A 25,195-nucleotide genomic window follows, 5' to 3' on the forward strand; every position below is an offset into this window, starting at 1 on the left:
TAAAGGCGTCTGACCACTTGCGTGAGAGAGAGGGTGGGGGGGGGGGGGGGGGGGGGGGAGTTGGAAACCTGTGAATGTAACCCTGCTTTGTGCTTTTCCTGACCTGGAGTCAGTCTGCTCGAAAAATCTGATTTAGGGTCAGTTTTAGGGACAACCCCAGCTCCCAGAGAGACGGCGAGTTTCACAACCTTGTTGCCTTAAGTCCAGTGTTAAACAAAGGGCTAATTATGAGAGGAAAGTTTGTTTCTTAAGGCTAGAACGTGCTGAGGGCTAAAACTGACCCTAGACCAGAGGGCAACACTACTTCGCAACTGGAGCTGCTGACTCCAGGCCACTACCACTGCCGTCTGATTCTCCAACCATCTAACCTCATAGTCGAGGAGGAAGCTTGACTTGTATCATGTTCGGTTAGAGAGTTGAAGAGTCGACGGGTCAGTTTAAAGTCCCGTGTTGCCTTTGCTGGACTGCTGCTGCTGCTATCACAGCTTCCTGTGTATCTAAGAACTAATATAAACATCAAATCAATAGACAATGTACTTTTGTATAATCTGTATGTAAAAACAAATCACCATACAGACTTTTATTGAAAAAAATATGTACAGATGTCTGAAATAAAAGTAAAAATAAAGACATTTTACTTATTAACATGGACACCAATGAAACATAAGTGTTGGATGTATTATGTCATGAGCCATCACATGAAATTAAAGCATGACTTGTTTACTTTCTCAGCCAGATATATCAAATTAGTTTGTCATTGTGCACCACTTTGCCCATGTAAGCAAAAAACAATAAAAGCGTGACTGTTCAATGTATTCTGGCCATATAGATGCATTCACCTAAATGAAAAACACTTCTGTTTACATCCTCACACAAATGTACGCTCACTCATTATAAAATGCTACCCGATCTCACTGTGGATAACAAGTCAACAGGACATCACAAAGTTCAGGTAAGTTGATAGAAAAATGATGAGAGAAGAATCTGAAAGACAAATGAATTTTCCAACTGAAAGTCTAATTTAACGAACATTTTGGGAAGAAGTGACACAATATTTGACTCCAAAAGAAAACGGAGGGCCAAGAGATCCATCGTGGGTTAATCAGAACAAACGGTCCAAAATAGCATCTGACGTCCAGCGGCCAGCGTGTTGGAAAGCTGTAAGGTCACTATAGGTAGAGACTGGCAGCAAAAACAATGTCTCTCTTGATCTTCGTTATACCTGCAAAGTCACAGATGAACTGTCGTAAATAAGAAATTTCATTCCAAACAGAGAGAGATGTGACAGTGAAGAACAATTTACCACAATACATTTTGCAATTACGAGTACTAACAGTCTGAATGTACCAGATGTATCAGATGATGACTGTACAGTCAGTGGCCACTTTATTAGGTGTGGTGGGGGTGTGACAACAGAGACACCTCTTAATGCAATGAAGCACAGTACAACATCATTAACCATGACCTCGCTGCTAAAACATGATTCCATTAACACATCTGTGACGGTGTCAACAAAAACTGAACATTATAAGCATCATAAAAAGAGACTTTATGGCAGAACAGCTGTGTTGGATTGAATTAGACTGTACGGGTGTACCTAATAAAGTAGACACTGAATGTGTATAATGACTTGGGTGAATCTTGTCTAAAACTTCCAATTTGAGGGGCTGAGATTGGGTTGTACTGCGCTGCTTTAGGCGTGTTTTGATCTGTGGTGGACTATATCTTCATGTTACTAAACATGGTTGAAAGCTCTAAGTCTCTTGATTCTATCCGTGCAAAGCATTTTACGATCCCCATGTTGATACAGAACTGGTTCAGACTTGTAGCTATCGCTCCCAACTGTTTCTGTACAAGTACCACTACAGGCTAATCCCATAGAAGAGGCAAAAAAAAACTCACATCTCTGCCACGTTTGTGCCGCTCTAACCTTGGTTCAGTATCTCTCATACTCATTCTGACATTTCAGTTGTAAAATATAAAGAGTTACCTTTAATGGAGCCCAGGGTTATAACAGTAATCAAAAATGTTGAAGAACATTAACCTTTTATTTTGGGTACATTACTTTTGGGCTTGAATGGTTGTGTCTGGTAACAGGTGAATCATTTACATTATAAAAAGGTTAGAAAACAGGGAAAATGTGCATTACAACATCCTAGGTATAAAGGAGTTCAAGGTGATGACTTTAAACATCAATATTCACATGTGAGAGGAAGCTGTTTCAGCTTCCATAACACTGAGGTCTCTTACCTTCAGCAAACTTGTTTTCCAGCTCAGTGTTGCCGATGGCCTTGGCTGCAGAGCACATCTGCCTCAGCACCTCCTCCAGACGGCGCATGCAGCGGATGATGCTCCCTACACAGGACAGACACGATTACACCGTTCAGTGTGTTTGGATATATCTTTTTAAAAGTAAAACTATAAAGCAGATCAACTGACTTTATCCAGAATTAATTCTCACTGAATATTTGATGGGAGAATAAGGAAATCTCGGAGGAGTCGAATTTTAACAACCTTGGATTTAACGTCAGTATTGCTGGTACTGTGGCTGCAGAATGACCACAGCTCATTTATTAAACCTCTGACAAACTCGCCTTAATGGATACGTGAACTCTTTTGTTTTACAGGTCTGTAATTATCACTTCATACCCTGATTTCCAATTTTCCAGGAAATAACTATAATTTGGTTTTAGTAATAGGGAAAATAAAGACAATATTTAAGTGGTACACGTCCAATTAACTGTGATTGCAGCATAAGAGTTGTTTAGTCAGTGCAAAGCACGTCAGCTGAACCTGAACACAATGTGAGATTAGTCAACAGGAAAGTACGCCATGTGTGGAGAATAAAGTTTCCAGTAACAAATGATGAATCAATGATGAATCACTGTTTACTTTGGTTTAAATGAAACATTTCTTGCAAAAATATTCAAATTTTTCTGATAATTAGTTACAGAATAAAACTATCCTACAAAACATCCCAGAAAATTATGAGTAATTTACAGACCTGTAAAACAGAGCATTATCAACCTGTTTGTAGCCAAGTGCCATCAAAATTTAAACAGAAAGATGAGACAGAAAGTAGATGTGAAAATCCACAGAAAATAATAATTTTGGAAATTTCACTGTTCTCTGTCTCTGTCCAAGCACATCTCAAACTCCCTACAGTTTCCCAACTCAGCATTACTTCTTACGCACTTATTGCTACGACATCCAATATCTTACAGCTGAGGTCATTGTTGGGAGTCAGAGATACAAAACTATGGGGAGAATGATGGTCTTGGAATTGGGTTCAAATCAAACCACACATAATAAATCCATTAGTGAGCCTCTTACAGCCTCCGAGGGGCTGCACGAGTGACAGCAGAGAAATCAAAGGTGAAATGGTTTTGTAAAGGTCATGTATTCAGATCCTTTACTCAAGTAAAAGAACTGAAGTATTTAATGTAGTATTATAAAGAAAAGTACTAATTTTGCAGAAACACTAGCTACCCTTAGAACTGATGTTGTTACTAGATTAATAATACTATTGATGCTGTTGTATCTATGTTATATGCAGGTTCTGATTGTATTTTAGTCTACTGGTTCCCAAACTGGCAGTTGGGCTCGTCCAAAGTGTCACAAGACAGGTCTGAGGGGTCGTGACATGATAAACAGAGAGGAAAACAATTCATTTTACAATGTTTTTTTTTTTTAATCAAATCTTGCATTTTTGTGAGATTATTAACAATTTAACCTCTGTGAACAATGATCAATTATCAAATGAAACCGTCTGAGAAGTTTAGTGGGGAAATGTCTCTATGGTGGAACTGGTAACAACTCAGATGTCTGAAACGTGATAAGGGGCACAACTAGACACCGATATCTTTTCTAGAGAGGTCACAAGCTAAAAAGGTTGGGAACACGTGGTTTCATCTTTAACAATATGTTGCATTTTATGTGCTTTGTTTTTATGTTAAATCTTTATCTGAAAATTTATGCAGGAAAGCACAAAGTAAATTCTGTACAAATCCTGAAATGTAGTGGAGTAGAAGTATAAAGTAGCATTAATTTGAAATAATTTTGTGAGAAACCTCAAACTTAAGTACTTGAGTAAATGCACATTCACAGGTTCATAAGGAACAGTCAGCGCCTGCATTTTAACTTCCTGTCATGTCAGTGACCCACCTTCAAAGACGTCTGTCATCTTGCAGATCTGAGCGAATGTGGCGCCATTAGCCCAGGCGTAGACCACATCCATCAGGTGGGGCTTAAACTGGTTTAGATAGGTCTCCTCGTCCACCTCCAGCTTGGCGTCTGCAGACACCTTTGCTATCCGCTTCGCACACTCCTGAACAAAGCAAAAAACCACAATCAGTGTCGACCTTTTCCACCAAATTCAAACTTTCAGAAACACATTTAGGTGTCTTTAATGTTATCTCACCTGCATTTGTCTCAGGGGCGCAGCTAGTTGTTCGGTGAGTTTCGGCATCTCACTGGCCTGGAGGGCAAGATGAACTTTCAAACATTTCCTTTGTTCTCCAGTCAAAATATGTTGCTACTTCAACCCATTGTAGGAATGTTTGAGAAGAAACAGATCTAAACTCCTCCGAGCAAAACAGAAACCTGCTGCCTTCTCAATGGTCAGATGTACAGTAAACAGTAAAAGAGTGAAGCTGCTAACATTCAAACAGTCAACAACAGAAAAGCAGCAACTCATGACATTTGAGAAACTTTCACTAGCGAGTCTTGGAATCTTTGATTGAAAAGGGCCTAAAAAATAATTGATTATCAAAATAGTTATATTTTTGTTTTCGCAGATTGATAAATCAATTAATCTACAAATTGTTATAGCTCAAACATATTTTTCATGTAACAGAAGAAGCCAACATATTCAGATGTTTGTGTTGCCAAATACAAACGCATTGCTAAAATGGATGGTTTGCTGTCATCTTGAGCTAAAGAGCAGCAGGTGCTCTTTAATGACAGGCAACAGCTGTGTGTACACACAAACACACAAACACACTAACACAAACACACACAAACAGCAGTCCTGTACTGCAAACATGACAGTTGCTTGTTGTCATTCCCTGTCTACAGTTCACTAAGACACCAAAGTGAGACGAGGACAGTGGGAGCCCTGATTGAGTTTAGACAGGAATTTGTTCAGTTCAGGGGACAGAGCTGATGTGGAGCCAAAGAAAAGGTTTGTTAAACCATCTGATGCTGGATTGCCTCATTGAGAGAACAGGCATCATTAGGTAAGACAAACACACACATCAACCTCAGGTTTCTGTTTTGCTTGCAGAGCATGGGAGGAGGCGAAGAATGCGACTGAAGCTTCAAAGTGTGGGAATGGGAATCAACTGTTTATCTCAGTGTTCAGGAAAAGGCTTAATATCTGTTTGTTTGGAGATTTAGAGGAATTATACACGTCTGTGTGTGTGTGCATTTGTTCATACGTTCTCCTGGAAGACGAAGCAGGACAGCAGGGCGGTGGCTTGTTCCACCGTCAGATCGTTGAAGAGACCGTTGAACACCATCTCTGTGAGCAGGAGCTCATCAGCACTGGAGAGATTAATGCACAGTGAGTGAACTATTAGGTGATACTTTATAACTTCATCAAACGGATGTGATATGTCCTACCATATATATCCTTTGTCAAACATTTAGATGTTAGAGAAGTACTGCAGAGAGCAGATGATATCTCCCCTCTTGTTTCCTGAAACCTAAACCACGATATGTAAACATAGCACCTACATTTGTACTGAATCTTAACGCTCTATATTTCACCAAATAAGATCCAGAGTCAACATCCATTTCATCAACAAGAGACAAATCTGAGATTTGCTTCTCTCCGGGACTGGGCAGAAGCAGAGCCTGTGACTACATCTATTTGTCAGAGGTGGTGACAGCTGACTAACCCAAACATCATGCGTTCACTGTCAGTGTCAATTAGTGTTTTAATACGTGTCAGTATCCCAGTTTTGAGTCAAGTCTCATCTTGGTTTCAATCATATTTGGGATATGATGTTTACATGGAACATGAGAAACCAGGGCTCCATTACTTGATAATGATTGAGTAAGTAATGATGAAGAAATGTTTTATACTTGAAATTGCTCAGTATGAAAACTATGTACAGTAAAGTCAACAGCTTAGAGTTGTTTAAAGTTTAAAAGTTTTAAGCTTAAAAAAGCCTGACTGATTTAGCTTCTATAAACTCTTAAACCTGCATTATATCTACAATGAGGTAATGTTGGTTCCTTCAATTTTCATGAATATCGATTTTATGATAATCTTAGACTTAAGATGCTTTTGGGAAACAAAGCCCTGGATATTATTCATCTCTCTCTGTGCATGATCACGACAGTATCCAGTGTACAGTTGTGTCATTGTATTTATACAAACTGCTATCCTTTCCTACCTGCTGATTTCACAGGCGACTCGCCCTTTCATCTCGATCACGTCGGAGGGGCTGGCGAAGCCGAGGCGTCGCAGAACTCTTTTCCTGCACTTCAGCTTGTCCATCTGCAGGACGGTCTGAGCTTTCTTCAGCTCTCGCTTTGCCGTTCGAACATCTGCTGCGATCTACAACACAAACACACACACACACACGTACTGTAAAAACCATGCAGCCTTCCCCAAATGTAACCTGGGGACACTCTTCCAGGGTTTCCAGAAAAGCACTTTGATAACTACCAGCTGTTTTGTGCATGAGCTATTTTCAAACATTACATAGTGATAGAGTAGAATATTTGAGTTATCTGCCAACAGATGTTCATCTGCCTGCTTATCTGTCCATTATCCATTTCAACCTTTACCCCTCATCATTACAACACACCTCCGAGCTAAAGAGGCAAACACAATGACAAAGATAGATTTCACCAGCATGGTTCATTACTCAAGGGGAAGCTTAATTTCTCAGAACTAGTGGCTGCATGAGAGTTAGTGGAGAAATCTAACACATATCCACATGAGAGCTGAAAAGTTTTGGATGCTTGTGCTCCCCAAGAATGCATCAAGTTTTAGTCCACAGGTTATCACATGAGGGGCGACTATATGAACTGAGACATTGATAGCTGCTTTGCTAAACAAATAAGGCAGGCGTGGTATCAGTACTGGACAGGCTGCAGAAATGACACTGAGGATCTGCATGGGGCTGTTCAGGGACTTGGAGAGAAAATGAAAAGCAGGTTCAAGTGTTGCTCTGCCAATAAAACATAGTTAATCAAACAGGTTATCCACTTTACTGTATGCTCTATCATTTTACAACACATACACACACAAAAGACCAGAGAGAGATGTAAATGTTTATGCAAATTGTCAAACACAGTCTGGTCCTCTGGTCCCCCGCCCAAACTGGCAAAGCCAATCTGGTTGTTTAGTATAAATGGCACTGTCTTTTTAACAACCAACTTATGAACTAAGAAGTTGTACTGACAAAACTATGAACAGGACATAATAAATCCCTGGAAAAATATTTGTGGAATAGACATGGACATAGACTTTTATTTTGAAAGGATCAGGCCTAGTTATGTTGCTTCCTAAATTGTTGCTGATACAGTATATCTTTATGGGAATAAGTATCTTCTAATGTTAAATTCATTCACTTTCCAGTGACAGACAATATTTTGTATCTTAACATTTAAACTTTTATTTTACAAACTTTACATTTAGCATTTTTGCTAGCTTTACTTCTTTTGTTCTGGACCTTTCCCTGATGATGTACATATTTTCTTTGTTCTGTTTACTTTTGTTGTTTTTTTGGATGGCAATGTCAGTCCATCGGTTTGTCTATCAGCGTTGGATGAATTTAAATGAAATTTTGTCAACACATTCATGGTCCTCAGACGATGTACTCATCTGACTTTTTCTCTAGCGCCATCATGAGGTTGACATTTGTGGTTTTGAGTGAAATGTCTCAGCAGTTACTGGATGGATTGTCATGGAATTTGCTTCATTCATGGATGAACTGTAACATCTTTGACGATCACTTTTCCTCTAGCACCATCAGGTCGAAGTTTTAATTTGACAATTACTTTGGTTTATGATCAAAACTGATGAAGCTCTCATCAGCCTCAGCTGTACTCCGTGTTTAACACTTATTAGCAAATGTTAGCATGCTAACACACCAAATTAGATGTTGAAAATGTTTAACACTACTGCTGCTAAACATCAGCATGTTAGCGCCATTGTTGATAATATAGAAAGTGAAAATATACATGGTTTAAAAAAAATTAAATTAAAATTAAAATCGACCTTGTCATAGGTTCCAACAAAAAGCATGAGCAAGGGGCTAAGAGTGGGTGAGGCCCTGTAGAAGTAGTGCAATTACTTTCTTCCTGTGTTTGTCTGTATGAGTATATATGGCCAAAGCCAACCTGTCTGACAGGAAAACACAAAGAAAGAAAAGAAAGGTCACTGATATCTAACAAAAGGTAGCCAATGTAGATGAAAAGGAAAGATAAAAGTATTAATATTTCAACAGTAACAAAAGCCATCTGTCACCTGATAGATGCTATAACTTTCAATAGGCTTTGACATTTATCAGGGTTTCACATGACTTTCAATTCTCAAACACAAACATACAGTTTCTCACCAGAGCTTTCTTCTCACAGAGAGAATATACAGATTCCAAGTTGGGGTCACTGTGCAGGGAATGGGAGTACATGCGGTGCTCAAAAGCCTCCACTTTCTGAATGACTTTCTTCAGTGCAGGGTCTTTAATGCCCATGTCGTCTATGGGGTCGAGCAGAGGAACGCCATCTGGGAAACGCTTCTGCACCTCCTAAAGACGAAATGTTTGGAGGTAAAGAAACTAGTAGGCAACGATTCAGACTGTGATTCTGTTGAGTTCTACCACTTTCAATGTCTTTGTTTCAACATGGCTGCATTTTGTATAACCTGTATAGACTTGAGCATGAGCTGTCTGTTGTCAAAGGGCCTGAGGTCTTTGGGGATGTAAAGACGAACTGAGCTGATGGAAGTCAGGAGATGCAGCATCACTGGGACCACCTGGACAAAAAACAAGGATTGTAATCACACTAGTCGTCAGCCAGGTTTCTGTCCAAATTCAGCACAATTTTAAACACATTTCCAGAAAATCAGTTTCCATAGCGGTTATGTGAATATTAGGAGCATCAAGATAAACAGTTGGTGGAGCCATTTCTCTAGGCAGGTGCCATTTAACAATTGCAGAAGAAGAAGGTGCAACAACACGACTTGTCAAACCTCTGAAAACAATGTGGAAAATGTAATAGAAATGTATATTACCATTCTCATGTTTCACGTAGAACATGATTCATTTGTTAGGCCTGTTTCCACTGAACTTTTCCATATTTTGTTTTTATCAATGCACCAACTTTTCCACACAGCCAAGCATAGAAACTTTCCAGTATTTCATGTTTTTTTTTTGCGTGTGTTTTAATGTAAAAATTGAAAATGTGGAAATGCACTTCCATCAAACTTGTGCATGTGATGTGTGTTTCCATGTGTTTGTTTCACCCACCTGCATCTCTCCAGTCTCCCCTGGAGCAGCAGGTTTAGCAGCCTCTGTCGCAGCGTCTTTTACACTGTCTTTACTACAGTGAACCAAAACCTCCACCACATACAGCGGCTCCAAGTCTGTACTGGTCTAAATGTGGAAATGCATATTAGTCACAGGCGCATGGTAATAGATTTACAAACATGAGACAGCATGAAAACTTACCTTCACATTGGACTTCTTGCAAAAGTTTACAACAACTCCCCAGCCAAAGTCAGCATTTTCATTTTTCACCTATTGGATCACAACAAAGATCATATGTAAAAAAAAATATGAACAAATCCATAGTTATTGTCCCGTCATCAGAGTGTGCGTGTGTGAAGCCCTACCTTGACAAGTCGCCCAGGCTGCAAGAAGGGTAGGCAGTATTTGGGTTTGTGGATGAACTCTTGTATCTCTTTACCCAGTTTGGCCAGCTGCTGTCTGATTTTAAAGTACGTGGCAACACTCTCTTCATTAGGTATCTCAATGGCGTGGTACTGCTCCTCCAGCTTCTTTATTTCTGCAAAGAAAATCAGCAATGTGATTAAAATGCAACTTAAAAATACACTATAACAGAACAGAGAGCGGTATTCTACTTCAGCATCTTCCAGTGAAATCCATGTCTTAAAGCCTTTCTACACACCAACCTGCAACTATTCTGACAAACAACTAATCACTGGTCATTTTTAAGCAAAAATGCTGGTTCTTGCTTCTCAAATGTGAGGATCCGACATGTTCTCTTTGTCGTACATGTTAGTAAATTGAATGTCTTTGGAGGTTGTCCTGTTGGTCGGACAAAACAAAACATATGACGATGTCAACTTGGGGAAATGATAACCAGCATTTTCACTTTCTGACATTGTATGGAAAAAAATATTCATCAATTTATTGAGAAAATAAGATGCCTATTCATTGATAATGACTGAATAAATGAGTTGCAACCTTATAGAAATCATGTCACATACCTGATAATGATGTCTTATTAATGTTATAAATGTGAACTTGCAGTCATAACAGTCAACAAAGTGTTTGTTCAAGTCCTGAGCACGTCTCAAACAGAATTGTAAATATCACTGTATTAGTAGAATCCTTACAATAGTTTGTCCAGAGCAATTTTTTCTGGCATGCAAAATGAAAAAGTTCACACCCTCACAATTTTTTAGCAATCATTAACAATAGCAATAACGATCATTAATAAAAAGGGGAAGTAACTACTAAAAAAAAGGGATCCATGTTGAAATATGGTCAAATAAAGGTCAACACGATAGCAACGGCAAACTCATTTATATTCCACACATAAACCATATTCATTCAACTCGTATTTTCCACGCTCCCCAGTCTGAGAAGCGCTAGTGGTGACTACCTCCTCCAACCTGAAGTGTGCAGTACTACATATGGAAAAATGCTTACTCTCCACTACACCAGGCAAAGCCCTGTAGTGTTGGAACTGGTAGAAAGACTTCTCTAACATGTACTCTGGGTTGATCTCCTCCACACGCAGCAGGTTGAGCACCATGTTGTAGGTCAGGTGGAAGGCACTGTTCAAAGGGTCTGCTGATCCCTGCACAGCACAATAAAAAACAGACAGATCAGAAATTATTAACTATGATTTGATAATGTTGTTAGAATTATACTCAAAGTGCCAAGAACATATGAGGTCTGAATAAATGCAAGCTGAAGTCACCATCCCCAAATTAAACTCTGAGGAGGATTTTGCAAATATGACCTCTGAAACTCCAGAACCACAGATGTGTATTCAACATCTTTCTCCAAGAGACCCTGGAAATTAAGCACTGCGACAGCGCCAACAAACAGTTTTACATTAACACAGCCTCTTTCAAGAGCTATGCAGCTACATATTTATAGCAGCGCAGCTATAAATGTGTCAAATCAAAGACAAGAGACCAAGACTCCCTGGCTTCGCTGTGACAGTGTTGAGCACCAAATGACCTGATGATCCACAGAGAGAACAGCTTAAGAGTCACTTCAGACAATTTACCCTCAATTGAATTCCCAGCAAGAAAGAAGGGAAATGTGTTTAATTGATGGAAGAGTGGGACTAGCACTGAAACTGTTGGCGAAGATGTCATGGATGACTAGTAGCCGATTTCTGAGAAATAACTTGAGCTTAAAAAGGTAAAAAGCTTTGCAGCAGCCAGTCTCACTGTACCTTGAGTAGCTGTTTGCCCACAGCTGGACTCATCTTCTCATCCACCATGAAAATAACAATTCCCCTGTCGTCCATTCCTCTCCTTCCAGCACGCCCAGACATCTGGATGTACTCACCTGATGTAATCTAAACCACGTGAAAACACACAAGACATGAAGAAGAAAGAAGTTTGTTCGTGAATGCTTTTCTGTACCTGCAATAATATATAATTGTTTTTCTGACAGAAAAGACTGAAAAAGAAAGAGCCTATCCTACTACAGAGAAAAGATGTTAAAAGACATCTGAAGATGGAAAGAAAAGTAATGTGATAATGTATTATAGGTGTGAAATGTTTTCATGGTTATTGTGCAGTTTGAGGCGAGCCAAGTATCTGCATTACTAACATAGAAATCTAGATGATGAAAGTGTCTCGTGAGGAAGAGACTGGACCAGTTTTCCACAAGCGTCTGAGGACGACTCTCTGCCTCACATGTGGCTCTGATTAATCTCCACGTATCTATTGGTCTTTGAGCAATGAAAGTGCAGCGAAAGCCAGATACGATTCTTTTTGTGTTGAAACGATCTGATCGTCATTTCAGGCATGCTGTGGGGATCAGCTCTTGATTTGAAACACAGTGTGTTTCAGGAATGAGATTTGTGTGTATTGAAGTGTGTGAGTGCCTGCGTGGAGCTTTGGCATCCGTCAAAGGCACCAGATGTTCCTGATGAACTTCTTGGAGGGCAATTTCCTTCTCTCTCGCATTCTCTTCAAGCCCTTTTGTGTGTGTGTGTGTGTGTGTGTGTGTGTGTGTGTGTGTGTGTGTGTGTGTGTGTGTGTGTGTGTGTGTGTGTGAGAGAGAGAGAGAGAGAGAGCTAGAGAGAGAGCGAGAGAGAGAGCTGGAAACCCATGTGCTTGAAGTGACGATAAAGGGTGCTTCGAAGTGACGGCAGCTTGGCGCACACGGCCTCCCGGCTCTTGTACACAATACGTGGCTGTTTATGTGGCTGCAGGACTTGAAGACCTTATAAAGGCCTCAGAGCAACACTGCATGTGACGGCTCCACACTGCAGACAGGCCAGAGTGGTTTTAAAGAGATAGCACTGTTTATGTGGAGTATTACCACTGAGATAGAAACTCATTGCAGGTACAGTAACAGGGAGAAATGTGTTTATAGAAGCTCCCTTTAAAAAGGCACAGAAAAGCATTTTGACACTTGACACAGATGAATGGTCTGAATTACATGTTGACTCAGTCCACTTTCTGCTTTTATGTGCCCACAGGATTTTGAATGTATGATATATGTTAATGTGTTTAAGAAATAAATTAAAAAAAAAACCAAACAAATTGTCTTCACAGGAATATCAATAACTGCGACAATAACTGTGTTTGTGTTGGTGTGTGTGTGTGCGAGTTTGTTCTTACAAAGCGATGATTCTTGCCATCAAACTTGCGTGCACTGGTGAAGAGAACAGTGCGAGCCGGCATGTTGATGCCCATGGCGAATGTCTCTGTTGCAAAGAGGGCCTGGGATGAGAAGAAACAGCATTAAGAAAAGCTCATCTCAATATTGTCAGTGTCATTCTCAATCCAGCTTTAAAAAAAGGTTCCCCGTGGAGCTGTCTTGTAAAGTTATGTTTGCGTTCTGTCGTTCTCACCAGAAAGCTTTGTGTGTGTCCTTGAGGCCTAATAAACACGTTGAATGTTTTTCATTCCTTATAAAACATCTGCAAAGCCAATTTGTCTGACAAGACAAGTGGTGTGCTCAGAAGGTGAATCTTGAGATGCCAGAAACAAAGAAATGTTGGTGCTTTTACAGAAAAAAAAAAAAAGGGTTGAAATCTTCAAAATGTGCAAAATTGGAAACTTCAAGCATTCACACAGAGAAGCAGGAGTACGTAAAGCTCTGATAAAAAAAAAAGCCTATATTAATTATATGTCTCAATTATAAGCCTCTGAGGACTTAGAAACCATGTAATTAATAAAGGCTTCATGTCAAAACTCTGCATGTGCTTGCTCCCCTATACCCGAGCGAATAGAGGTAAAGTATTTTGAATGCTGCATTGTTTACATCCATGGTTGTTTGCCAGCAGCCTTCTTCACAGCCTTTTGTTTCTTGGTGTGTTAGGCTGCGTTCAGATCTACTTACCTCATGAATATTACCATGAACTTTCCAGAGTTGTAAAATCCTGTCTCACAGTATAATAAACCATGGTGCAGTGTTTTGGCTTCTGATAAGCCTTTTAACTTATTAATGTTTTCTTCCACTGGCACCTCAAGCTACACGACCCCATCACGGCACCGCCCTGCATTGTTTTAACACACGGCTGATTTTATGTCTGAACGCCCACTTACTGCCACCAACTGACAATAAGTGGGATAACCTGAAACTGGCGGCGCAAGAGTGAACCGAGTCGCCACACATCTGTGATATAAACAAACTGGTGACCAGCTCACAAACACACTGCTCCACAGTGCTACTACTGGTCGTCCGTGTAAATGTGTTTAGATTAGCATCCTGATGCAGAGACAGCTGTTACCTTGAGAAGGCCTTCAGAGAAAAGGATCTCTATGGTCTCTTTCAGGATGGGCAGCAGGCCTCCGTGATGGATTCCTATTCCCCTCTTCAACAGTGGCAGCACGTGTTCCACCTGGGGAACACCAAGAGCATGGAGAGGCAGGTTAGTGTTCGTTGTATTTGTTTATACGGTTTTAGTGACAGTGCAGGTTGACCAGTTCAAAAGATCACAGCGATCATCAGCAGAGAGAAAGAGAGCGGAAAAGCATCCAACCCTCGTAGTGGAAAAGTGCGAAGTATTGTTGGCCTTGCGCTGCTCGTACTGTAGCGGTCTACCCACTAACAGCTATTACCTCAACACGGCTGGTTTTCATAATGTGACTCCAAACAGCAGGGTCGAATAACAGGAGCAGTGTTTGAGCCTGTGTTGACATTATGTGTGCAGCTATTTACGTTAGACTGTTTAACTGTCTCTCTGTCTGTAGAAAATGACTGAAGGAAATGGCAGGACTTTTTTTTTTCCCTGAGGCTTTATACAGGTGGCAGTGGTGGATTCAAAAACGGGAGTGAGGACAATGTGGATGTTTACACAAACATCACATGTTGTGAGGAAACAGAGTGAGAGAGTCCAGTCCTCCTCACCTGAGGGAGTTTCTTGTCTTCGTCTGACAGACAGTCCACTGCGTTGTTGAACACTTCCTCCACGAGACGTTTCTCATCATCTGGAATAAAAAAAAAAAAAAAAATCATGATACCATCATCTGATAACTGTTAAGAAAATGTTCTAAGTATCAGTGCAAATCTATTTCTTACATCCTGTACATGTGTGTCTCAATGACTCTGTCAACATGCAATCAGACAAAACAAAAGTTTCACAAGTCATTTCTGCTGACATGAGGGGCTCATGAGGGACAATGGGGAGAGTTTTTTTTTTTAAAGGACTTGATTGCAGGAAAACTTCAACCACCCAAGGACTGAGCAAACAAACGATGCTGCTGCAGTTGCTGCAAGTCTGTGCTGACTCTAGATTTTATCTGATTTTGCAGCCAACAGAACTGTTTTTCTGATTTGTGTAATTATGTAGAATTCCTATAAATATTCATATTGTTCGACTGATTACGGTTTTTTAAGCCTCTGATTGAAGCTGAGGTTTTCTTACAAAAACAAAACATTACCTTGAAAATGGCTGTCTGCCACCACATTTAAACCTACTAATCTATTAATATAATCTGCTATATATAAATGCTCCAACTGTGCCACTACCACCAGTGTCTTATTATTGTAATAACGTTACATTGTTTGTTGCTGGTCGTCTCTTTCCATGTGGAAATTTAGTCACACTTATTTATGAAACCATTCTGGGAAACCTTCCGTCTCATGTGCCTGTGTTAGTCAGAAACTTGGACTTCCACAAAGTCTGGTGCCTGTGTTTATTGTTAATGCCAAATGACTTTAGTGTCAATAGGACTTATTTTAATGGTTCAATAACAAAACAATGCCACAGATAAACACACACCAAGGCCAATGTAAAAAGCAAGCTAGCTCCATGGCTCTAGCAGAACAGCCTCAAGAAAGAAATGTCACAGCCAGTCTAGTTTATATCAGAAATTACACAGAGCAGGATTATAATACACTTTTACTAAAAGCTTAAGCTGAAAGTCTAAAGCTCTTCTTGTGCCCCTAGAGGCTGCAAAGTTCATCACAACCTAATTTTTTGTAGGTGAAGTGGCTTGTAATGAAACATCTACTTTTGCTATTTTTAGAGCTACGCCAGCAGTGGGCTGAATACATTAGGATTCATCTTCTGGGGACCATGAATATCCACAACAAACTTCTTGCAGATACCTTATACGCTTAAAGGGGCATTTTAAAATTGAGGACCAGTTTACTAGTCAGAAGGAGTCTTACCTGTGGAAAAAGTTGTATGATATTTGAAGTCTCCAGGTTTGGGCTTGAAGACTTTAGATTTTTAAGAGAAACACTGTATGGCCAGGGCAGATGCAGTGGGGGCACCCCTGGACAAAATCTGTACTTTGTTAATTTTTGAATTGAAGAGAAGTACATATACATCCCCTGCAGCAAACCTGCATTAAAATCTATTCTTCAAAATTATTTTTTGTTATTTTTTATTTCACAAACTTAAAAAAGTAGTAAAGAGACTGGCTTCTACAACACTGACAACGATCCAACACAGACCTCAAAATCCAACATGTACTACTTCAAGAAACAAGCTGAAGCTTTTAGAGCAAATTAACTTTTGAAGAAAGGCTTTTTCTAAAGTCAGTCTGTTGCAGGGGTTTACAAAAAAAAAAAAGAAGTGTGAATTACCACCTCACAGCTGTATGCCTCCACCAACCAGCCAAGTTGCAGTTTACATCATGTCTGTCCAGACTCATATTGTACATGTGGTGACGACTACAAAGGAATTTAATTAAAAAGGTAAAAGTGTATTTTGTCATAACTAGCAATGAATTCTTAAGTCATGGCCAAAACTGTGTTTTGTGTGGTCAGAGTTAGCTACTCTCTGAATAGAAGAAATTCCCTTATGGTCTTCATGAGAATGGGATGGGTGGATAACTTGAAAATACAATGCCTGTGGCCACAGCTGTCACCGGCGCAAAGCATAAAATTATTATTATTATCACTTTTTTTTTGTAATGTGCCAAGCTGTGGCCAAACTTTTGCATGCAACTGTACCAGTCAGGGTGTAAAGAAGAGTATGTGAAATGTAGGTTTTAGGAGTTTGACCCATACTTTGGAGTAAAAGTCATGATATCACAGCCTCTGGAAGCGTAACACTAAAATGCTGGAGTTTCCTTTTAAAAATGGAGATCATAGGGAAATATCAACCTAATGGTGGTCAGAATTATTACAAATTATCTATCTATCTATCTATCCAAACTACATGTTATGCGGCGCTAGTTACACTACACCTTTGTTACGTTAACATTACGTTAACGAGAGAGAAAGGGGAGTGACCGAAAAAGCAAGTGTGTCCCATCATATAAAGCAGCAGGATCAGAAACTGGACTAAATATCGCGTTGTGTCTCTCGATCTCTTCAGAGTGTATGTGCGCTTGCGTGTTGCAAGAGTCAGTTATGCAGTTATATAGGTTAAACTGTGGCAGGCAAATTCAATTTAGTATTAATTTAATACTACAAATAATAAGTAACTAAATTAATTGGAAAACAAGTCAAATATTGTCTTGACATTTGCAAAACCATGAGCAATCCGCGATAGCTCTAATGATCATTGATTACTGATACCATAGTCCCCAGTTTCAATGCACCCAAGACGCACTGAGAATGCATTTGAGATCTGATCACTAAGACCACATCTGGAGGTGGTCTGGGTCACATGTGTCCATTCTTCTAGCAGTGTGAATGCAAATGCGTCCTGGGCCACACTGAAATACGCCTACTCTACTGACGTCCTCTGACAGCCTGATTAGTCTCGCCACAGTTTCATAGGCCCTGTTCAGACCTGGTATTAACATCCGTCTCCGATGATCCGATCACAAGTGGACAGCTCTCAGTTCGTCAGTTCACACCTGGCTTTAAAATGCATCTCCACATGCGTCTCGATTGACCACTTGTGATCAGATCTCACTTCCCCGCTCTAAAAGCAAGTCACCCCTTTGAGTGACAGGCAGGTCAGCGTATGTTTGCCACAAGCAGGCATGTACCGAAGTTTCGGCTGCACACGCACCCCTCCTCTGTGCCCGTTTTTGGATTAGCTGGGAGTTCAATGGGAGTCAGGTACTGGCAAGATGGCGACAGCGGAAAAGCCCGCTCTGAGCTTCAAAACCGCTCTTCAGAAACCTATGGGTGACGTCACAAAGGCTACGTCAATCTTTCTTTTCAGTTTATGGCATGTGTGAGCGAGCGGGGCACAGAGGGGTTATTTGAGATCCGATCACAAGTGGTCAATCAAGACGCATGTGGAGACGCTTTTTAAAGTCAGGTGTGAACTGACGCACTTAGAGCTGTCCACTTGTGACCGGATCACTGAAGACGCATGTTAATACTGGTGCTGACCGATTAAGCTTATTTCAATGCGATATGAACATGTGCAATAAACACATCGCAAAAGACGCAATGAATTAGAAAAAAATCCTTTTACTTACACAGGCCATGCATGCAGGGTTTTCAAGGCGCAGCTTCTGAGCCAAATAAACTGGAAAAAACTCTCTACTGCGTTATGGTGTTGGGCTGCAGCCTTTCACACACACACAGCAGACAGCACAGAGGCGACGGTGCGGACTAGTGAGGAGCGAACTTTTTACTGGAGTCAACAAGATCTACGGTCGTAGCTCTATGAAGGTCATCAAATAAATCAAGTAATATCGTCATCGCAATATTGGACTGTGTCATCGCACATTTTCCTCATATCGTGCAGGCTTAAAAAAAAACTAAAAAACTGCTGCAGGCCAGCATCACAACAACAGAACATGGGTCTACATTCTCCTGTCAGCCTTGCATAAGCCAGTGATTTCCTCTATTATTTGCAGGCTTGTCACTGCAGTTCTGCACTCGGTCTGTTGGTTTGTGTTTCGGCACCAGTCGGTCCCCTGACTCCAACACTGCTCTGCCATTCCACAAACACTGCCCAGAAACTATGTGTCACAGCACACATCCAGGAGGGAAAGAGAGGGCGGGGGGGCTCTTTGACTTTTTGGAATAGAGAAACAGAAATAATAAGGTTGGAGGGAAGAAAGAAAGCACAAGTCGAAAAGGTAAAAGACAGGGAAAGGGGTAGGGGTGGGCGGAGGTAGAGCTACGTGGCTCCCTCTCTTCATCATAACCCACCTACACATACAAACAGAGTAATTCCATAACACCAACAACCTGCCTACATACAGTGCAGGATGGTTATAAACAATCTGGCTTCTCAATTGTTGGGTTTAGAGAATTGGAGCCTATGAGTTTCTAAAGGACAGACAAAAAGAAAAACTTTCTTGATTGAAACTCTAGAACTGCAAATGCTTAGGTTTGGGTTATTGCAACTAATTATTTCAGCAGCATCTTGCAATACAGTTTTTCTGTATCCATAAAGAAGCACATCAGTCATATTTCATGAAGGCTACTTTGTGGTTTAAAATACTATAACATGTTAATGGAGTATTTTGACTCCTTTACAAATCAGATTTATTACTGGTTTTATTTCAACATTTTTCCGCATTTAAGTGAAATTTTCTGCAATCAAATGAAATTATCTGACTATTATTTCTGGACAAAATATGCCTCATTTCCCAAGAAAGCCAGTTTGTTTAAGAAGATTCTCAAAACATACGAAACTGCTGGAAATGAGAAATTATCTTTGGCAGAGTTTTTCTATTTATTTCTTGCAATTTTGATGAAAGCATTGACAGAAGAAAGGCCTTCAGTGTTGGAAGAGCTCTGCATTAAAACAAACCTCTTCATTTATAAGAATGTCATGATGCAGAGAAAACAAACCAAGATGAGGGAGGAAAATGTTTCCCTGAGTAAGACTTCATCATAAGCATGTTTTATTTCACTAAAAACGCCTGAAGCAGGTGGAGAGGAGCCAGGCACCATCTACTGCTGGATTATCTCCCATAGTGCAGAGATTTGTCCTCATGAAGCAACTTCACTTATCCACTGGACCAAACAGCAGAACTGGCTGTGCACGCACAATAAGCCATATTCATGGAACTCAGTCAGTGGGGAGGATTCATTCACCTCGGCTCGCCAACTATTTCACATTTTGGTGAGTGGTTTTTCTTGCCTAATTTCAACTCCCTCCCGAAATGTCTCAACAATTTGTCACAAAAATGTATTTGTTTTGGCATTTCAGAGTGCAAAGACAATCAGCTCCACAACTCTAAATCCTAAGTCTAATACATTTATTTATAAGTGACAAATACAGTGAAAATACAGTTCACAATAAAGCACTATAACGAAAAAGAGGTTCATTATGCCAAGTTGACATTTGAGCTTTTACTGCTGGTTGAATAAGCAGCAAATGCTGGAATAATAGATGTCAGCGTGGAAAATATCATTAGATCATGAAGCCTACAATAAGTGGGCAATGAATCAAAGAAACCAGCACAATTCCAGATTGTCAAATCTGGAAAATGTTATATCCTTATCACAGTTAGATCCGCAGTATTCACACTTTGTAAACACAGAGAGCATTGATCTACACCATGCTGAATCTGTTTGACACAGTTTGACCTCATTCAAAAATGAAGTGATCTCATGCCAAGAACACATCACCTGCCATTAATCTACTGGTTAAAGGGTCTGACGTAAACCTTTTACTATGCATGTACAACATCCAGAACTATTCTTTACATCAACTCAAACTCAACAAGTGCAGGAGCAATTTTAAGTGGATGCAATGTCAGTCATGCTTGAGCTGTTGAATTACTGCTTATGTTGCAAATCTCCAAGTGACAGGCCAAGTATAAGTTTGAAGACAAAATAATAATACACACAGACACATACATATATAAGTTGTGATAAAAAGCACAGTTGTATGCTGAAATCACAGCACAAGAGCACGTACCTCTATTAAAGTCCAGTTTGGCCACTTGCAGAGCGTAGGCCTCACATTCTTTCTTGCTGAAGCTGAAAATGATGACAGGCTGGAAGTTTCTCTCCATTATCATCTTTACTATTTTGAACACACTGGACGGACCTAGAGAAGGTACACAAAAATAAATACTGATGTAGATTTATTAACTCAAGACATTTAAAGATTTCAGCTTTGAAAACGGACACAAACACACACCTTTAGTGCCTCCTTTTCGTCCTCTCGGGTCCCACTTGCCACCTCCGCTGCTGCTCCCAGAATCCCCTGCATCTCTCAGCACCTGCATAGCTGTGTTGAAATTGTCTTCTCTGAAGTCTCCCTGAAGAAAGCCATGAACACAAAGATATTAGTATTAGAAGAGACCAATCATGTATAGACTGGTCCCACAGGAGGGATCCAGAATTAGGAGACGGGCAAATAGTCATCTTGGTCTAATATCAAACCAGACACATCAAGTCTGACTTCTATAAGATTAATTTATCACCAATTGACCAACTCTCATAACTCTCTCTCTCTTTAAAGTGCAGCCTGCAGATATCCTTACATTCTCATCAACCACCAGGTGGAGACCGTCGCCCCCTGCTGGAAAGATGTAGTGCTGCAGCGGAGTGGGACGGTAGTCTGTGTACACCACATGGCACGGCTACAGGAGACACAATAGAAACACTTGATTATGAAAACACATTGAAATTGTATCCTGATTTCTTTATACAGACAGACAAATACATGCTGTCTCCTCACTGTTCATACAGGAGGAGAGTCAATGTAAGTAACTTAACCCTTATAATTATAATATAGAGTATGTCAATACAACTCAAAAAAGAAGGCTGAATCAAAAAGAGCTTTCATTTGTATTCATGTATGCAAATGTGTAAAATCGCATGTCTTCGGTACTAGATTGCATAAGATCGAACATTTTTTTTCTGCTTAGGCAAATTCTTGGGTTATAAGGAGAGTCATCTTTTTATGATTTCAAAGTGCATTTATGGACATTTATTCAAAATGGACATCAGACATAATGTTATCCTCAGGAAGTGCAAGTCACTCTCAAACTAATAATATGTGTATTATGGCTGTGTTTTCAGATTTGACCCAGTTATGACTCAGAAAGAGTGACCATGTTGATAAACAGGCCTAATAAACACGCCAAACTACAATAACTAACTTCCTGCTGTTAACCAACACCTGCATGAACCTGTCTCTTTCACCTAACATCTCTCCTTCAGTGCCCCCCTGCAACTCTCCGCCTCACAGTTTGAAAACCCCTGCATTAGACAGTAGAGGCATTCGTGCTGTTCCACCTGTGAGCAGACTACAAAACTGACTGCTTAATGCTCTGTTCAGTATTTATCTCACTCTCACCTGCTTATGTAGGTGACAAATCCACTCAGCAAACTGTCTGGCATTGGGGATGGTGGCTGACAGGAAGACATAATGCACGTTGTCAGGAAGAAGAATGATGGTCTCCTCCCACACCACACCACGCTCTGAAAGGAAAGGTCAAGTAAAGTCACAAGTCTCTCAGGTTGTTGAAACGCAGAGGAAGCAAAATGCTACTAGCTTTCCTGAACACAGGGGATTGGTCGATAGTGTGTCTGTGCTGTTTGTATTATGAACACACCTGCATCTCTCATGTAATGGATCTCATCAAAGATGACCCACGCCACTTCCCTCATGATCTCCGAGCCTCGGTACAGCATGCTCCTCAGGATCTGGGAGAAAAGAAATGTATTATGTCAGACAGCACTACCCAATAAAGGTGATATTTGACTAATCTAATAATGCCTCCACTATTTCAGGCATAACTGTGTCTCACCTCAGTTGTCATGACGAGGCAAGAGGCGGTGGGGTTGATGGTGACGTCACCAGTCATCAGTCCAACGTCCTGAAACTCTTCATACATCTCTCTGTATTTCTGGTTGGAAAGAGCCTTGATGGGGCTGGTGAAGATCACTCTCTGCTTCTCTCGGAGGGCCAGAGCAATGGCATACCTACAAGGAGGATATCAGAGGAAACCAGGCTAGATATCTGACATTACCATAGTTCATGAAATGAAACTGAAAGTAAGATAAATAGTTTAACTATCGCTTCACCAAAAGGATGGTTGTTGTAAAACTGGATGTAAGTTATCATTTCCAAGAATAGTGTTTTTATAATTACACTTAAGAGCTTTAAGTACTTCCAGTTCTGTGAAAGCACTGCTCTCTAAAACTTACAAAGTAGAAAGGTAGTCAACAAACACTGGACACAGCTGCTGATCAAACCAAGACCTCTTCATAGAGTAACATTCACAGTTGGTTTGTAACTTGTTTTAGCTGGAATCTGATGCTGACCAACAAAAGCAGGACACTGTTGCTTTCAAGTGACAACTTTATTTGAAAAATATTAACTTTTCAAGAAACCTGTAAAGTCAGTTTTAGCCTGGGTATTAAATATCCCAGAGTTACTGCATATATTTCCTCAGTAGAGCACATGTATCCCAAGACTATAGCAGTGCAAAGTTAAACAAACTGTACTCTATTCATTTTGAACTCAATCAACTGTAGGAATGGGGGATAACATTTATTCCATAAGTAGTGTGTTGTTTTACTTATAGCTTATTGAGAATACTCACTCAGCACAGACAGTCTTGCCAGCAGAGGTGTGTGCAGAAACAAGCACAGACTCATTGTTGTCAATACATAAAATGGCCTCACGCTGGAACGGGTCAAGAACAAAAGGGTACTCCTGCAAGAAAAACAATATCACAGAAATAAGTCGCTGTAAACCAAACAGAATAATGCACATTCTTTACAATGATTTATGTTCAAGTGATATGATTATAACACAGAAGTATTTTTCTTTTAGAAACTATGTGTTGAGGTTGAGATTTTTAGAAAAAGTTCCTGAAGCTAAGTTTAAAAAGTCAACTACTTTTTTAGTCTTCACACTGAATATAAAGGCAATTCAACATTTGTATTTGGACATCATGCCACAAGTAGAAAACCCAAGTTAAATGCTCAACATACCTTGGCTGCTTTCCCCACTCGAGGTTTCAGTGGTTTATATTCATCACTGGCAGGCAGAGCGACCTGTTGGGGAAAGACCACATGCTTGGCAAATAAAGTTTTAAGAATTGCATTAGAGAAAAACGACTGCTTAGATTTGCTTCCTTTACCTCATGTGAGCATCCTTCCACAGTTTCAACTTGCTCCACCTTCACTTGGGGCATAAATTCTGCAAGACTGAAGTAAACAAAGGTTGTATTACCTACACAGCAACTCTGAAGCATATTCTGCAGTATATCTAGCCAATAATTCACCTGAAATTAATTCATGTTGTAATAGCTTCTTGAAAGGAAACATGTCAAAGATGAGATCTGCACTCAATTTCCAGTTTATTAGGTACACCAACCTAAAATTCTACATTGTACTTGAGTAAATGTACTTGGCTACTTTTCACAACCAATTAGTTTTAACTGGGTTACTAATACTAACTTCAATGTACATCAACAGACAGATGTAATAGCAGCACCTAAGCAATCTGCGCAGGCCTAAAGTATTTAGCTGTAACTCATCTCACTTGAGGTCATTAGCAGAGACCGTCTCCTGTCGAGGTTTCTTCGCAAACACAATCTCCTCTCCGCCGTCACTGTCTGCCTCCCTCTTGACCCGTGCAGATGGAGCAGCATCCTTGTCAGTGCCATCTTTACCTACAGCTTTCCTGGAAAAGAAAAAAAACACAGGCAGACACATAAAATGTTGTTAGCTTAGCCTGTACATTTACACAGGAACGTTACAAGAACAATTAGCTTAACACTTAACTTTGAAATCCCCAGTCTCGCGGAAACAGTAGTGTAAAGTAAAGTAACTAAGAACATTTACTTAAGAATTGTATTTAAGTCAAATGTATTTCTATTTTCTGCTACTTCATGCTTCTACTTCAATACTTTTAAAAGGAGAGTATTGTACTTACTCTACAACAATTACATAACGGCTGCAGTTACCGGTTATTCTTCAGATTCAAAACTCTAATTGTAATCTAGTATTAATCCATTATTGTTCTGATATTTTTACTTAAGGAAAGGTTCTATTACTTCCACCACTGAACGGAAGTGAGGTAAAACACAATAAAAAACAAATCACAAAAATTATTTGACTTGTCGTTTATCAGCACAAACAGACAATTTGTATGGTATTTCTTTGACAAGTTAACGAAGCTCACCAAATAGTCGTCTAACGTTAGGACGGCGTCACTGTAACGAACGCACATGATGCTTCGTTCAAGTTCCCTGTACAACCAAACTCCTCATTTCAAACACCAAACATTGCCATGCAAAAACTCAAGACTTTACCCTGTTCCCGGAGCCACAGGGGTAGGTATCTTTTTGCTCGTGGTCGTTTGTTGTTCATCATCAAACACGCTGAACAAGCCGTCTCCAAACGCGTCAGCCATGATTGCTAGGGGCACCCCTTCCCACAATTCAACA

At 40.1% G+C, this 25,195-nt stretch overlaps 1 protein-coding gene across 1 annotated transcript; it reads right to left on the reverse strand.

The window, feature by feature from the left end:
- Window positions 1-40: 40 nt before the first annotated feature.
- Window positions 41-25,172, reverse strand: skiv2l2 (Ski2 like RNA helicase 2). The gene is made up of 27 exons (XM_022769790.1): window positions 25,061-25,172; window positions 24,289-24,429; window positions 23,885-23,951; window positions 23,736-23,798; window positions 23,342-23,454; window positions 22,544-22,718; window positions 22,349-22,439; window positions 22,090-22,214; window positions 21,272-21,370; window positions 20,926-21,046; window positions 20,701-20,832; window positions 14,811-14,890; window positions 14,191-14,301; window positions 13,076-13,177; window positions 11,674-11,799; window positions 10,914-11,064; window positions 9,851-10,023; window positions 9,687-9,755; window positions 9,486-9,611; window positions 8,882-8,992; window positions 8,577-8,765; window positions 6,402-6,565; window positions 5,439-5,544; window positions 4,421-4,477; window positions 4,165-4,327; window positions 2,251-2,355; window positions 41-1,222 (listed from the first exon to the last, which is right to left on the reverse strand). Exons 1-27 carry the CDS (start codon window positions 25,159-25,161, stop codon window positions 1,170-1,172), a joined length of 3,114 nt encoding a protein of 1,037 aa, XP_022625511.1. The 5' UTR covers window positions 25,162-25,172; the 3' UTR covers window positions 41-1,169.
- Window positions 25,173-25,195: the final 23 nt, after the last annotated feature.

The sequence above is a fragment of the Seriola dumerili genome, unplaced genomic scaffold (genome assembly GCF_002260705.1).
Source record: "Seriola dumerili isolate Sdu_G_001 unplaced genomic scaffold, Sdu_1.0 BDQW01005691.1, whole genome shotgun sequence".
Taxonomy (NCBI): Eukaryota; Metazoa; Chordata; class Actinopteri; order Carangiformes; family Carangidae; genus Seriola; species Seriola dumerili.